Below are 15118 nucleotides of genomic sequence, written 5' to 3'. Positions count from 1 at the left end.
TACTGCACGTACTGGCTCTGTGGGAGTCTAGGCTGTTTGGATGTTCACCTTACTAGACCTGGAAGGAGGTAGGAGGTCCTTGAACTCCCCACAGGGCAGGGAACCCGTTCTGCTTTTCGGGCTGATAAGAGAGGGGGAGTTGATTGGGGGAGGTGGAGGAATATGGGAGGTGTTGGCGGGGAAGAGACAGAAATCTTTAATAAATAAATAAAAATAAAAAATAGTCATTATTGATGTCTTTCTTGGAACTAATGATAGTACATTCTGTAATTTTTCTCTTCACATCATTCTGTAGGTCAATGCCTCTTGTGACCATCTTAGTACCTTGTGTTTTGGGGGTTCTTCAATGCATTTATGGCCTAGAAGCCAATCATTTATGTGTAGAATCTGGCTTAGTTCTCAAAAGATGTGGATGAAGTACTCACCACCAGAGGCCAAGGTGTTGCCCCAGCCAGAGATGAGGCACTGAGTGCCAGCAGCTGCGCAGGAGGTGGGCAGAGCTACAGTGGCCACTTGGGCATTGAGAGTCACAGGGGAAGCAAGCTTGATCAGCATGATGTCATTGTTCAGGGTTGAGGAACTAAAGCTGGGGTGCTTGATGATCTTGGAGGCAGTGACATATTGCTCAGTGCCTTCCGCAACATTGATGTTGTGCTCTCCCAGTCTCACTTGGATGCGGCTGTTGGAAAGAAAAGACATGGCAGAAAATTCCTGTCCATTACCTCAGATACTCCAGGTCAGGTAACTCTTTTAGCTGGGTAGTCTAAAGATGGGAGAGGCCTGCTGTAACCTCAACAAAGTAGCAAAGGTGTGATGTGGAAGTACCAACTTGAGACCCAAATTTCTTTCTACTTTAAAGAGAAGTAATATGAGCAGAGGAAGACTGCTCACCAACCTACTGTTCCCCAATGGATGCAAACAACCCAATAAAATGGTCTAATTCTCAGCAGCAGATACACATGCCTTTATTCCCTCACTCAGGGACAAAGAAATCAAGATCTCTGAGACCAAGCCCAGCCTGGACTACCGTGTGAGTTCTAGCACAGTCTGAGCTATACAGAGAAACCCTATCTCAATAAAAACAAGCAAATAGAAAAGAATAGCTTGAAACATGAAACTATGGCAGCTCAGAACTTGCTTTGAATTTTGTCCATCTGGGTTTACTGCTCAACTTTCTGAATTCGAATCTTAATGACTCAGATGCATTTTCTGGTAAGAAACGCTCTTTTAATTAATATGATACCTGGTTATTTCTATATAATGAGATGAGTTTTAATAGGCAGTTTAAGCACATGGCTTGAGCTGTCACAGTGTCTTCTCAACATGCCCTAGGATCATGAATGACAAGGAGACAAGTATGACATTTGAATTCCAGCTGTCACTTCTCTATTCTTTCAGGTGCCCCCTCTGCCCATGTCCACTATCCCCAATCATGGCTTCAGTCTCTCCCATATATAAAATGAAGATATTGCCACATGCTTTTAAAAACTTCCAACACACATTTAGAAATCTTGTGCTTAAAAACCAAACAAAATATTGCTGAGCAATATAATTTATAGAAGCTATGTCATCATAGATACTATTTATGAAAACAACTAACTTCAAAACTGTAGTAGCATCACAGAAATGCAGTTGATCTTGACATCCACTTAGATGTTATAGTTAAAATATGAATAATTGTTGTCTATTAAGAAAGTTCTGTCCACTTCCATAATGAGAATGGATATATTAAATCTCCTTCATAATTCAAAAAAAAGCTTGCTGATACTCCAAACTCAGAAAACTCGGTTTATCTCCCTGCTACAGGACCCAGTGTAACTATGTGAAGTCTGTGAGTAACTTCATGAGAGTTCTATTATCCCTATAATTAATTTTTCTTACCTTTTTTTATTTTTTACCACTGGCTAAATTTGGATGGTTCAGGGTTGTAATGGTCCTAATATTCTTTGTCCTTATTCTCTACAAATTCATGAAAAGCATTGAGGTCAATAATCTCTCTACACTGACTCTTCCATTCATCTAAACACTTCAGTTGATACCTGATCTCATCCCATTCCCTTGCAAATGTCATATGTGTTCTGTAAAGACAGAGCCCATCACTTACCTCTTGTAACAATGAGCTGCAGACACCACCCATTGGTTATTGATGAGGGAGCCTCCACAGAAGTGGTAGCCAGAGTTCAGAGACACCTGGTAGGGGACAGAGTTCTTCTGGCAGGTGTATCCTCCAACGATCTTATCATCATCGTCGACAGGGAAAGCAACTTTAGTAGAAAAGAAGAGAGAAGACAATTCTTCAAGATACTGGAAATTGTAGTCCTCAGTCGTGTTTCAACCTTAAGCTAATTAGGAATCCTTATTTATTACAGTAACTTAAGGATACAGTAGGCCTATGGTATCTTCTAATAGTTCATCATACAGAGCAGTGTCCATAATACAATAGAAAGATTCTCTGTAAGTAACAGTGTTCTGATGGATTACAGGAAACAGGGCAAAGGATCTCATCAGACTGCAGGATTAAGCACAAGGATTGTTGTCTGATTCACTCCTTGCTTTGATCTCTTATTCATAATTTCTTGATACCCTGGTCTAACAGAGCTTAAGGGGATTAGGATAGTTGAAACTATCTTGGAAAATATCTTGGGTATGTAGACCTCAATATATCTAAGTGTTTTTACAGCTCAGTATATATATTAAGGTCTCATGTAGGATATAAAGATAGAATGCTATTGACCAAGATCACTGGTTTTTAACCCTGATTGCATTTTTATGAGTTTTAATATAATTTTTGCATTTCGTATTTATTAATAAATAATACATAATAAAATTATAATATATATTAAGTTCATATATACATATATTTCAGAAATCCCCTTCTTACTACAAATTTACTGCTCCTGCCAGAGAAGGGCAGAATTTTAATACATTACTCCTCAGTGTAATTAGGTTTTCAACTTTCAAATACGAATATTATCTGCAAAGATATTCGTGGCTGAGTTATCCCCAAATTGTTGGACCCAAACCAGAGTTCTTATGGTTCATTTCATAGAACCTCCATATGCCTTCCATTTGTAGCCATTGGGATCCCATAGTAAACAACAGTAGAGGGGATAAGAAAGATGAAACTTACAAAGAAACAAGTAAATACAGATGCAGAGCTACGTTAGGAAGACAGGGGACACTGGAGTACAGAAAGTACAAGAAGCATCGTTAGTTACTGCTTGATGGTCTCCAGGAGAAGAAAGGGAAGGACCTGGTTTAAGGCATGGAACTCACCAGCAGCTCCCACAAGGGCCAGGAACAGGAGTGCACTCATCGTGGCAGAAGGTAGTGAGTACTTGGGGAGAGCCTGCATTTATACTGTGCTGGAGGGAGAGGGAGGAACAGAGGGGAGGTGCCCCACTGCCCTTTCCCAAGCACACCTGTGGGTTTCCTCTTCCTAGGTCATGCTTTATCTCTGCTTTATTTGTCCATTCTGTGGGTAGGTCAGCAACATGTGATAAGGAATTTTTTTTTTGGTGAGGTGAACAGCTGATTCTTGAAAGGAAGCCAGGATGCAAAAACAGTAGAACTATAAACTATCTATGTAGCTGGGTCTTCCTAGGCTTATATATAGACATTAGATGGTAGAGCACAATCATGGTCCTTAGACATACCCAGAAATCAAAAAACTTAATTTCAGGAAGACCTGGTACTGGTAATTAAGTGGGTATTTAGAGATCTAGAACGGTATGAGAAGAATTACATTTTTTCTGTATCTTATATATATGAGTTAAAGATTCTTATCTCTAGAATAATCTCTCATATAGAAAGGTCATATTCAAGGGCTTGGTGATCAGAATTAGAGAATGAATTCATGACAAATGGACAAATGGACTTGCTCAAAATTGCTGCCTTTCACCTGCCTATCCTCTGTAACAAGGCTCATGCTAACAAGTGATTTGAAGTATGAGGGATAAAGTGTGAGTAGGAGCTTCCTCAGTGTGTCCCAAATATCAACAAATACCACATTCCCCTTTCCTCTGTGTCATGACCTTTGACTCTCACTGTTTATGCTTTTATGGATCTAGTTTCTGCTTCTTCATCCTTGTATTAACAATTAGGCTAAAAGTTAATACTTCCTTGTCATCTATAAGTAGGTAGCTTGAGATAGACATCCATTCTTCAAATGAGAATTGAGAAAGGCCTTGAAAACATGGTCAGTCTGACTTCTGTTCAGAATAAACATTCCTCTAGAAGATAAATGAAAAGTTCTAAAAAGAATCACTAAATCTAAATCTTGAAGTTTATTGAGAACTAACCTGCCAGAAAAAAATGTGCTGAAAAATGCTTTGTCAGTTTATATCTAATTTATCATACAACTTGAGGAATCCTGTTGTAAGATCTATTTACTTTCTAATTAGTCTGATGTCAGTGTTGTTGAGAAACAATTACAAGCAAATTTCATGACTGAATTCTCTAAATTGTAGTGGAAAAAAGTCCTCGATGTGCTTATAAGAGCGGAAAACCTGAGTTCAGAGTCTTGTGGTTCGTTTTGATATACCTGGCATACAGGATGTTGAAAGAAATGGTTACCAGCATGTACTGGAGAAACCAACCCTGAAATACCTGTTAAATATCTCTGTACCCATATTTTTTTTGCCTGACTTGCTCTGTTACACAACAGAATTAGTACTTTGAGCTCTCACCTCTATACTCTAAATGTTATAAAATGGCCCATGATGGTCATGCCTGAGTTGAGTACTATTTCATTCCTAAAATACCTCATAGATTTTCAAGATGTTTCACACAAGAGTTATGCACTACATTTTCTATGTATAGAGCCTCATTTTATTAAAAAAATAACCTCTTTTAAGGTAAAAAATTAAGAAGGAATTATTTATTTATTTATTTATTAAAGATTTCTGCCTCTTTCCTGCCACCGCCTCCCATTTCCCTCCCCCTCCCCTTAAAAAGTCCCCTCCCTCATCAGCCCAAAGTGCAATCAGGGTTCCCTGCCCTGTGGGAAAAACATATAGGCATAACCTTCATCAGGTGGTGAAAGGAGACAGAGATAGAGACCCACATTGGAGCACTTGACTGAAATCTCAAGGTCCAAATCAGGAGCAGATGGAAAGAGAGCACGAGCAAGGTACTCAGGACTGCGGGGGTGCACCCCCACACACTGAGACAATGGGGATGTTCTATCGAGAAGGAATTATTTCTAATTAACAACGAAGGTGTATTGAGTCAGATGGTTTCAGTTTTTTGCAAGAAACGATCTTAAATTGGCATGAGGTTTCAAGGCTTCAAAACGATAAGAAAACTCTTGTGAAGTATCAAACTTGTCACAGGTGGCATTTAAAGGCTACTGCCAAAAACCATGGGTTCCTAGGGGACAAGGTAAACATCTGGCTCCTCTTGCCATTTTTTCCCTTTACACAGTATGAACACCAAATTTATACTTTCCTGGCATTGTGTCTCAGAACCTTTCTTTATCACGGCCCACCTATTCTATTTATAACACTAGACACACATTTTGGTCCTCATGTCCAGATGACAGAGTGTGATGATATCATTAGGGTTAGGTTGGATACTAAGAAATACTTCTGTAATATTGGTAAATACAATTGTAAAATTTGTGTTTTACTTTCTTTTCAGGATTATTTAGAGGCCTACTGGTTTTGAGGAAAGACTGATATATTTCTTCTAGTATTTCCACATTCCACTATATTCTAGATAGGTGGGCCACAATGAAATTATTCCCAGTGAATATGGAAAATTATTTTAGCCAGAGGGATGTTGACATCCATTGATTTCACCATGACCCTATCTGTAAACAATATTGAAAGGTATGGCACAACAGTGTTCTATAGCTATAACTAAAATTTAGCCATTTAATATTTTATGCTCCTATTTATGACCTGAGGTCAGCTTTCTTCAGGTTATCAGGAATATAGTTTAGAAGACTACTTTGGATGATAACTATTTTCTTATGCTCTAGACTGAATTAAGTAGAGTCACAAAAATGACTCTTTACACTCCATTTGAAAGTCTGTGCTGTTCCTGATATTATTCATCCTAATAGGAATACTTTGTGTCTTTCTCTAAAACATTCTCTTAGTCCCCATTTAATGCTTGGTGTATCAGTGACTGCATTTTACTTTTTAAAATAAGGGTTAGGACCAGCAAGTCTCCTGCAGCTCCTCCCTTTCTGTTTGAATTTCCTTGTCCTGAGTCTTGAAGACTTTTCACACCATCCTCCCTCTTGTGAAGATTATAACGTTGAGACAGGCAAGTCTTGGGTGTGAGGACTTTAATTTACCTACCTCATTTATTTTTATTTTTGTAACCAAAAAGTCTGTTTTTCTATTTGGTGACTGCAAAGTATTCCCAGGTCTTAAACCTAAGAGTTAATGTGGTGAGAAGTGCCAGATGTTCAGGATGTCCCCTTGGTTGGTTCTGTGCCCTTTTCTTTTCAAAAATTACACTATTTTGTGCTTATAATTTTGAGCAGCTGTTGTAACAGTGTTCTGATGGTTTAATGGGGGAGGAGGGACTTTTCACAAGCTCCTGGGTAGATTTCTTCCTGCCCTGTGGAATACCATTGCCAAAATGAGGATGGAGGTTTGTCCACCAGTTTCCTTTCCTCTGTTCTTGCACCTTATTTTAGGATCCAAATCTTTTTTTTTTTTTTTGCCAAGTTGTGCCTTTTCTTCTGGGATTGTACGTGAAGCCTGTGATAAAAATGTTCACTGGTTCTCCTGTTCAGCTGTTTACACTGTGAAGTGGATATTGTTACAGAGAACACACCAGCCGTGGCTTTCTCACACTCTGTGAATGAATGTGTGAGCTACCCTGTAGTTTTACCTGCTGAAGCTGTCTGTCTGAAAATAAATTTTGAATGTTTTTATTCCTCTCCCCCCCCCAAAAAAAATAAGGGTTAGTTTCTCAGTGTGTATTTTATACTTGATTACAGTATTTTATGAACATCATATTTTTGTTAACATTCTGCATTTCTAGATGATCAAGTGCGCTTTATAGTGTGGAACAAAGGTTTTTAAGTTCATGCAACAACCAGTGTAAAATGAAACTTGGTGATCGCTTTTTTTTTTGTTTTTTTTTTTGTCCCCGGATCATTGGGCTAACAGGCGGCCCTGTTTAGGTGCTGAGGAGTTCAATTTGGACGGGCTACCCACCCAGAGCGGTGAATGCCTGCCTACTGGGCAGGCCTCAAGGACCCCGGAAAGGGAGCACGCGCACCTTCAGCATGTGCAGCAGGGTGTACTGTGTTCTACTCATCCCGCCCTGCCCCCCAAGTTCTCCTTTTTGTCCTCAGGTCATTGGACTACCAGGCGTCCATGTTTTGGTGCTGAGGAGTTCCATCTGGAGGGGACGGTTCCTGCTTCTACACTGAAGAGACACACCCAGAGCGTCAGTCACACTGAAGAGACACACCCAGAGAGTCAGTCACAGCAAGGACTGGACCAAGACACCAGGCCTCTCCTGGCTCCATTTGAAGGAAGAGATGGGAAGGCGCCAATGCAAGAATTCCTCCAACAACCTGAAAGGCAACATGACATCACCAGAATACAGGGATCCCGAAATAAGAAGAATTGTACACCCTATTACAGAAGAATTAGAAGAAAGCGACTCAAAAGTGAATTATATGAAAATAATAGAAGACCTAAAACAGGAGGTGAAAAACTGCCATAAACAATTAGAGATTACAAACAAAAAGGTATAGGAAATGAATAAATCACTCAAAGATACCCAAGAAAACCAAGAGAAACAAGAAAATGCAATCGAACAGGTAAGGAAAGCTGTTCAACTTGAAGAATGAAATGGAAGTAATGAAGAAAACACAAACCGAGGGAAGGATGGAGATGGAAAATCTGGGTAAACGAACAGGTCCTACAGAGACAGGAACTACCAACAGATTACAAGAGATAGAAGGAAGAATTTCAGACACTGAAGATACCATAGAGAAAATAAACACACTGATCAAAGAAAACAGCAAAACCAACTCATCATAAAACATTCAGGAAATCTGGGACACAATAAAAAGACCAAACCTAAGAATAACTGGGATAAGAAGGAGAAGAAGTACAGCTCAACGGTCCAGAAAATATATTTAATAAAATTATAGAAGAAAACTTTCCCTACCTAAAGAAGGATATTCCTTTGAAGGTTCAAAGCATACAGAACACCGAATAGACTGTACCAAAAAAAAAAACAAACCATCTCCTTGCCATATAATAATCAAAACACAAAACATACAGAATAAAGAAAGAACATTAAGAGCTGCAAAGGAAAATGGCCAAGTTACTAATAAAGGTAAACCTATCAGACTTACACCTGATTTCTCGATGGAAACAATGAAAGCCAGAAGGTCCTGGGTAGATGTACTGCAGAAACTAAGAGACCATGGATGCAAGCCCAGACTACTATACCCAACCAAGCTTTTGTTCACTACAAATGGAAAAAACAAAATTTTCTAGGATAAAAACAAATTTAAACAATACGTAGCCACAAATCCAGCCTAACAGAAAGTAATAGAAAGAAAACCACAAACCAAGGAGTCCAACAATGACCACAATAACTCACACATCTAGAGACCCTTCACCAGCACAAATCAAAGAAGGGAAACACACAAACTCTACTACTAAGAAAGTGACCAGAGTTAACAACCACTGGTCATTAATATCACTTAATGTCAATGGACTCAACTCACCTATAAAAAGGCACAGGCTAAGAGATTGGATAAGAAAACAGGATCCAACATTCTGCTGTTTACATGAAACACACCTTAACCACAAAGACAGGCACCTACTCAGAGTAAAGGGATGGGAAAAGGTTTATCAAGCAAAGGGACCTAAGACACAAGCAGTTGTGGCCATACTAATTTCTAACAAAGTTGACTTCAGACTTAAATCAATCAGAAGAGATGGAGAGGGACATTTTATACTCATAACAGGAACAATTCATCAGGATGAAGTCTCAATCCTGAATATCTATGCCCCTAATATTAAAGCACCCACGTACGTAAAAGAAACATTACTAAAACTCAAGGCAGCCATCAAACCGCACACACTAATAGTAGGAGACTTCAACACTCCTCTCTCACTAATGGACGGGTCAATCAGACAGAAACCTAACAGAGAAATAAGAGAATTAATGGAGGTAGTGAATCAAATGGACTTAACAGACATCTATAAAACATTCCACCCAAAGAGGAAAGAATATACCTTCTTCTCTGCAGCTCATGGAACCTTCTCGAAAATTGACCACATACTCGGTAACAAAGCAAACTTCCACAGCTACAAAAAAATATTCGTAACCTCCTGTGTCTTATCAGATCACCATGGATTAAAGTTAGAATTCAACAACAATATTACCCCCAGAAAGCCTACAAACTCATGGAAACTGAACAGTCAACTACTGAACCACACCTGGATCAAGGAAGAAATTAAAGTCTTCCTGGAATTCAATGAAAATAAAGAAACAACATACTCAAACTTATGGGACACTATGAAAGCAGCCCTAAGAGGAAAGTTCATAGCACTAAGTGCCCACCTAAAGAAAACAGAGAAAGCACACATTGGAGACTTAATAGCCCACCTGAAAGCTCTAGAAAAAAAAGAAGCAGACTCACCTAGGAGGAGTAGAAGACTGGAAATAATCAAATTGAGGGCTGAAATCAACAAAATAGAAACACAGAAAACAATCCAAAGAATCAATGAAACAAAAAGCTGGTTCCTGGAGAAAATCAACAAGATTGATAAACCACTATCCAAACTAATCAAAAGGCAGAGAGAGAATACGCAAATTAATAAGATCAGAAATGAAAAGGGGGACATAACCACAGACACAGAGGAAATTCAGAGAATCATTAGATCTTACTACAAAAGCCTGTATGCCACAAAATGGGAAAATGCAAAAGAAATGAACACTTTTTTAGATAAATACCATATACCAAAGTTAAACCAGGATCAGGTGAACAATCTAAATAGACCTGTTAGTCGCGAAGTATTAGAATCTGTTATCAAAAACCTCCCTACCAATAAAAGCCCAGGACCAGATGGTTTCAATGCGGAATTCTACCAGAACTTCCAAGAAGAACTAATACCTATACTCCTTAATGTATTTCACAATATAGAAACAGAAGAGTCATTGCCAAATTCCTTTTATGAAGCTACAGTTACTCTGATACCAAAACCGCACAAAGACTCAACCAAGAAAGAGAATTATAGACCAATCTCACTCATGAATACCGACGCAAAAATCCTCAACAAAATACTGGCAAACCGTATCCAAGAACACATTAGAAAAATTATCCATTATGATCAAGTAGGCTTCATCCCAGAGATTCAGGGCTGGTTCAGCATATGAAAATCTAACAATGTAATCCATCATATAAATAAACTGAAAGAAAAACCATATGATCATTTCATTAGATGCTGAAAAAAGCTTTTGACAAAATTCAACATCCCTTTACGATAAAAGTCTTGGAGAGATTAGGGATACAAGGGTCATACCTAAATATAATAAAAGCTATTTACAACAAACCGACAGCTAACATCAAACTAAACGGAGAGAAACTCAAGGCCATCCCACTAAACTCAGGAACACGACAAGGCTGTCCACTCTCGCCATACCTCTTCAATATAGTGCTTGAAGTTCTAGCAATAGCAATAAGACAACATAATGGGATCAAGGGGATTCGAACTGGAAAGGAAGAAGTGAAACTTTCGTTATTTGCAGATGATATGATAGTGTACATAAGCGACCCCAAAAACTCCACCAAAGAACTCCTACAGCTGATAAACACCTTTAGTAATGTGGCAGGATACAAGATCAACTCCAAAAAAATCAGTTGCCCTCGTATACCCAAAGGATATGGAAGCAGAGAGGGAAATCAGAGAAGCTTCACCTTTCACGATAGCCACAAACAGCATAAAATATCTTGGGGTAAATCTAACCAAGGAAGTGAAAGATCTATTTGACAAGAACTTTAAGGCATTCCAACCAGCAATAGATAAGAGTTCCCCTAACTCCACCTCCTCTCCAACAGAAGCTATCATTGGTGTTTTTTATCTTAGCCATTCTGACAGGTGTAAGATGGTATCTGAGAGATGTTTTAGTTTGCATTTACCTGATGGTTCATGGTATTGCACATTTCCTTAACTATCTTTTGGCCATTTGAGATTCTTCTGCTTAGAATTCTCTATTTAGTTCTGTACCCCATATTTTAATTGAGGTATTTAGAATTTTGATGTCTAATTTCTAGAGTTCTATATATATTTTGGAGATCAGCCCTTTGTATGATTTGGGGTTGGTGAAGATCTTTTCCCATTAAATAGGCTGCCTTTTTGTCTTATAGACTGTGTCCTTTGCTTTACAGAAGCTTCTCAGTTTTAGGAGGTCACATTTATTAGTTGTTGCTCTCAGTTTTTTTGCTACTGAGGTTATATTTAGGCAATGGTTCCCTGTGTCCATGCATTGAAGACTATTTTTTTTTCACTTTCTCTTTGATCAGTTTCAGGGTTGTCAGATTTATATTGAGGTCCTAAATCCATTTGAACTTGACTTTTGTGCATGGGGATTGATATGGATTTATTTTCATTCTTGTACATGTTGACACCCAGTTTATGCCAGCAACATTTGTTGAAGATGCTTTCTTTTTTCCAGTGTATAATTTTAGCTTCTTTGTAAAAAAAATCAGGTGTTCATAGTTATGTGGATATATATTTGGGTCTTTAATTTGATTCCATTGGTCAACCTTTCTGTTTTTATGCTGATACCAAGCTGATTTCATTGCTGTTGTTCTGTAACAGAGTTTGAAGTCAGAAATGGTGATGTCTCTGAAAGCTCCTTTATTGTAAAGAATTGTTTTGGCTATCCTTGAATTTTTATTTTTGCATATGAAGATGCTCTTTCAAGATTTGTGAAGAATTGTATTTGGATTTTGATTTGACTGCTTTTGGTAGAATTGACATTTTTATTATGTTGATCCTACCTATACAAGAGCATGGGAGAGTTTTACATTTTTCTGATATCTTCTTCAATTTCTTTCTTCAAAGACTTAAAGTTCTTGTCATACAGGTCTTTCACTTCTTTGGTTAGTGTTACCACAAGATATTTTGTTATTTGTGGCTATTGTGAAAGGTGATGTTTCTCTGATTTCTTTCTCAGCTTTTTTATTACTTGTATATAGGGGGGCTACTGATTTTTTTTGTAGTTGATCTTGTATCCTGCTACATTACTTAAGGTATTTATTAATTGGAGAATTTCCTTTGAGAGATTTTGGGGTTGCTTTTATATACTATCATATCATCCTCAAAGAATGAAAGTATGACTTCTTCCATTCCAACTTGTATATCCCCTTGATCTGCTACAGCTAGAACTCCAAGAACTATGTTGAAGAGATACGGAGAGAGTTGACAGCCTTATCTTGTTTCTGATTTTAGTGGAATCGAATTGAGTTTCTCTTCATTCAATTTGATGTTGGCCGTCAACTTGCTGTATATCGCTTTTATTATGTTTGGACATATTCCTTGTGTCCCTGATCTCTCCAAGATCTTTATCATGAGTGTCGCATTTTTCAGCATATGGATTTTTCTGTCAGTTTATTTATATGATGGGTTATTTTGATAGATTTTAATATGTCGAAGCATCTCTGCATCTCTGTGATGAAGCCAAGCTGATGATAGTGGATGATTTTTTTGTGTGTTCTTGGATTTTGTTTGTGAGTATTTTATTGAATATTTTTGCATCCATGTTCATGATGGAGATTGCTCTGTAATTCTCTTTCTTGATTAAGACATTGTGTGGTTTTGGTATCAGGGTAAGTGTTGCCTCATAAAAAATATTTGGCAATGTTCCTTCTATTTCCATTATGTGGAACATTTTGAGGAGTATATGTATTAGCTCTTCTTGGAAGTTCTGGTAGAATTCTGCACTAAAACCATCAGGACCTGAGTTTTTGTTTGTTTTTTGGCTGGCAGGTTTTTGATGACAAAGTATATTTCCTTGCAGCTTATAGGTCTATTTATATTGTTCACCTGGTCTTGATTTAATGTTGGTATATGATATCTACCTAGAAAATTGTTCACTTCTTTTAGATTTTCTGATTTTGGTCAGTACAGGTTTCTGTAATATGACTTAATGATTCTCTGAATTTCCTCAGTGTCTGTCATTATATGCCCCTTTTAAATTCTAATTTTGTTAATTTGGATGTTCTTTCTCCACCTTTTGATTAGTTTGGATAAGCGTTTGTCTATCTTGTTGATTTTCTCAAAGGCCAGCTCTTTGTCTCATTGATTCTTTGTATTTTCTCTTTCTTTCTACTTTGTTGATTTCTGCCCTCAATTTAATTATTTCCTTTCTTCTACATCTGAGTGAATAGGCTTCTTTTTGTTCTAGAATTTTTAGGTGTGCTGTTAAGTCACTGATGTGAGCTTTCTTCAGTTTTCTTTTCGTGGGCATGTAGTACTATGAACTTTCCCTTCAGCACTGCTTTCATAATGCCCCATAGGTTTGGGTATGTTGTACCTTTATTTTCATTGAATTCTAGGAAGTATTTAATTTATTTCTTTACTTCTTCCTTGACCCAGGGGTGGCTATATGGTTCACTGTTCAATTTCTATTAGTTTGTAGGCTTTCTGAGAATAATGTTGTTGCTGAATTCTAACTTTAAATCATGGTAATCCAATAAGATACAGGGGGTTACTCCAATTTTTTTATATCTGTTGAAGTTTGCTTTGTGTCCAAGTATGTAGACAATTTTGGGGATGGTTTCCATGAGGTGCTGAAAGAAAGGTATATTCTTTTGTGTTTGGGTGGAATGTTCCATAGATGTCTGTTAAGGCCAATAGATTGATGACATCAGATAATTCTTTTATTTCTCTGTTAAGTTTCTTTCTGGTTGACCTTTGCAATGGCTAGCATAGAGTGCTGAAGTCTCCTACTATTAATATTGGAGGTTTGAGGTGCAATTTAAACTTTAGTAATGTCTCTTTTACATACGTGCGTTCTCTTGAATTAAGGGCATAGATGTTCAGGATTGAGACTACATCTTGATGGCTTGTTCCTGTTATGAGTATAAAGTGTCCTTCTCCATATCTTCTGATTGTTTTTAATTTGAAATCTATTTAATTAGATGTTAGGATAGATATACCCGTTTGCATCTTAGGTCCACTTGATTGAAAAATATTTTCCCAACACTTTACTCTGAGGTAATGTCTGTCTTTGAGGTTGAGGTGTGTTTCTTCTATACAGCAGAAGGATGTTTCCATATCCATTCTCTTAACCTGTGTCTTTTTTATAGGTGAATCTAGTCCATTGATATTAAAATATATTAATGAACAGTGGTTGTTAACTCCTGTTATTTTTTGTTAGTAGTGTTTGTGTGTTTCCCTTCTTTAGGTTTTCTGGTGGGAGGTTATCTGTTGCCTGTGTTTTTGTGGGTGCAGTTAGCTTTCATGTGTTGGGGTTTTCTTTCAATACTTTTTGTAGGGCTGGGTTTGTGGATACTTATGTTTTAAATCTGTTTTTGTCATAGAATATCATGTTTTCTCCATCGATTGTGATTGAAAGCTTTGCTGGGTATAATAGTCTGGGCTTGCATTTGTGATCTCTTATTGTCTGCAGCACATCTGCCCAGGACCTTCTGGCTTTCATGGTTTCCACTGAGAAATTGGGTGAAAACATTTATATGTCACTTGGCCATTTTCCTTTGCAGCTCTTACTATGCTTTCTTTGTATGTTCTACCTTTTGATTATTATATGGTGAGGGTGTTTTTTTTAATCCAACCTATTTGTTGTTCTGTAAGTTCTTGTTCCTTCACAGGGATATCCTTCTTTAGGTTGGGAAGTTTTTTTGTATGAATTTGTTGAATATATGTTCTGTGCATTTGAGCTGGAGTTCTTCTCCTTCTTCTATCCCTATTAGTCTTTGTTTTTTCAAGACAGGGTTTTTCTGTGGCTTTGGAGCCTGTCCTGGAACTAGCTCTTGTAGACCAGGCTGGTCTCGAACTCACAGAGATCCGCCTGCCTCTGCCTCCCGAGTGCTGGGATTAAAGGCGTGCGCCACCATCGCTATTAGTCTTAAGTTTAATCTTTTTATGATATCCCAGAT

At 37.8% G+C, this 15118-nt stretch overlaps 2 protein-coding genes across 3 annotated transcripts in view; both read right to left on the bottom strand.

The window, feature by feature from the left end:
* Positions 1–15118, bottom strand: part of LOC142838452 (M1-specific T cell receptor beta chain-like) — a 320262-nt gene that overhangs the window by 157192 nt on the left and 147952 nt on the right. The gene's annotated exons all lie outside the window — the stretch shown is intronic.
* The window catches only part of LOC142838309 (trypsin-4-like), a 35181-nt gene that overhangs the window by 800 nt on the left and 19263 nt on the right, over positions 1–15118 (bottom strand). The window contains exons 1-3 of one of the 2 annotated variants that reach the window (XM_075953672.1): positions 3277–3382; positions 2105–2264; positions 426–679 (exon numbers count right to left, since the gene is read on the bottom strand). In XM_075953672.1, the coding sequence (XP_075809787.1) occupies positions 426–679; positions 2105–2264; positions 3277–3355 (493 nt within the window). In that variant the 5' untranslated portion in view covers positions 3356–3382. Of the gene's footprint in view, positions 1–425; positions 680–2104; positions 2265–3276; positions 3383–15118 lie in introns of those variants that run through there. The other variant, XM_075953673.1, reaches the window with a different exon arrangement.

Source organism: Microtus pennsylvanicus, chromosome 19, assembly GCF_037038515.1.
Source record: "Microtus pennsylvanicus isolate mMicPen1 chromosome 19, mMicPen1.hap1, whole genome shotgun sequence".
In the NCBI taxonomy this organism is placed as follows: Eukaryota; Metazoa; Chordata; class Mammalia; order Rodentia; family Cricetidae; genus Microtus; species Microtus pennsylvanicus.
The sequence above is the reverse complement of the archived record's forward strand: the minus strand, read 5'-3'. Positions and strand labels throughout refer to the sequence as shown.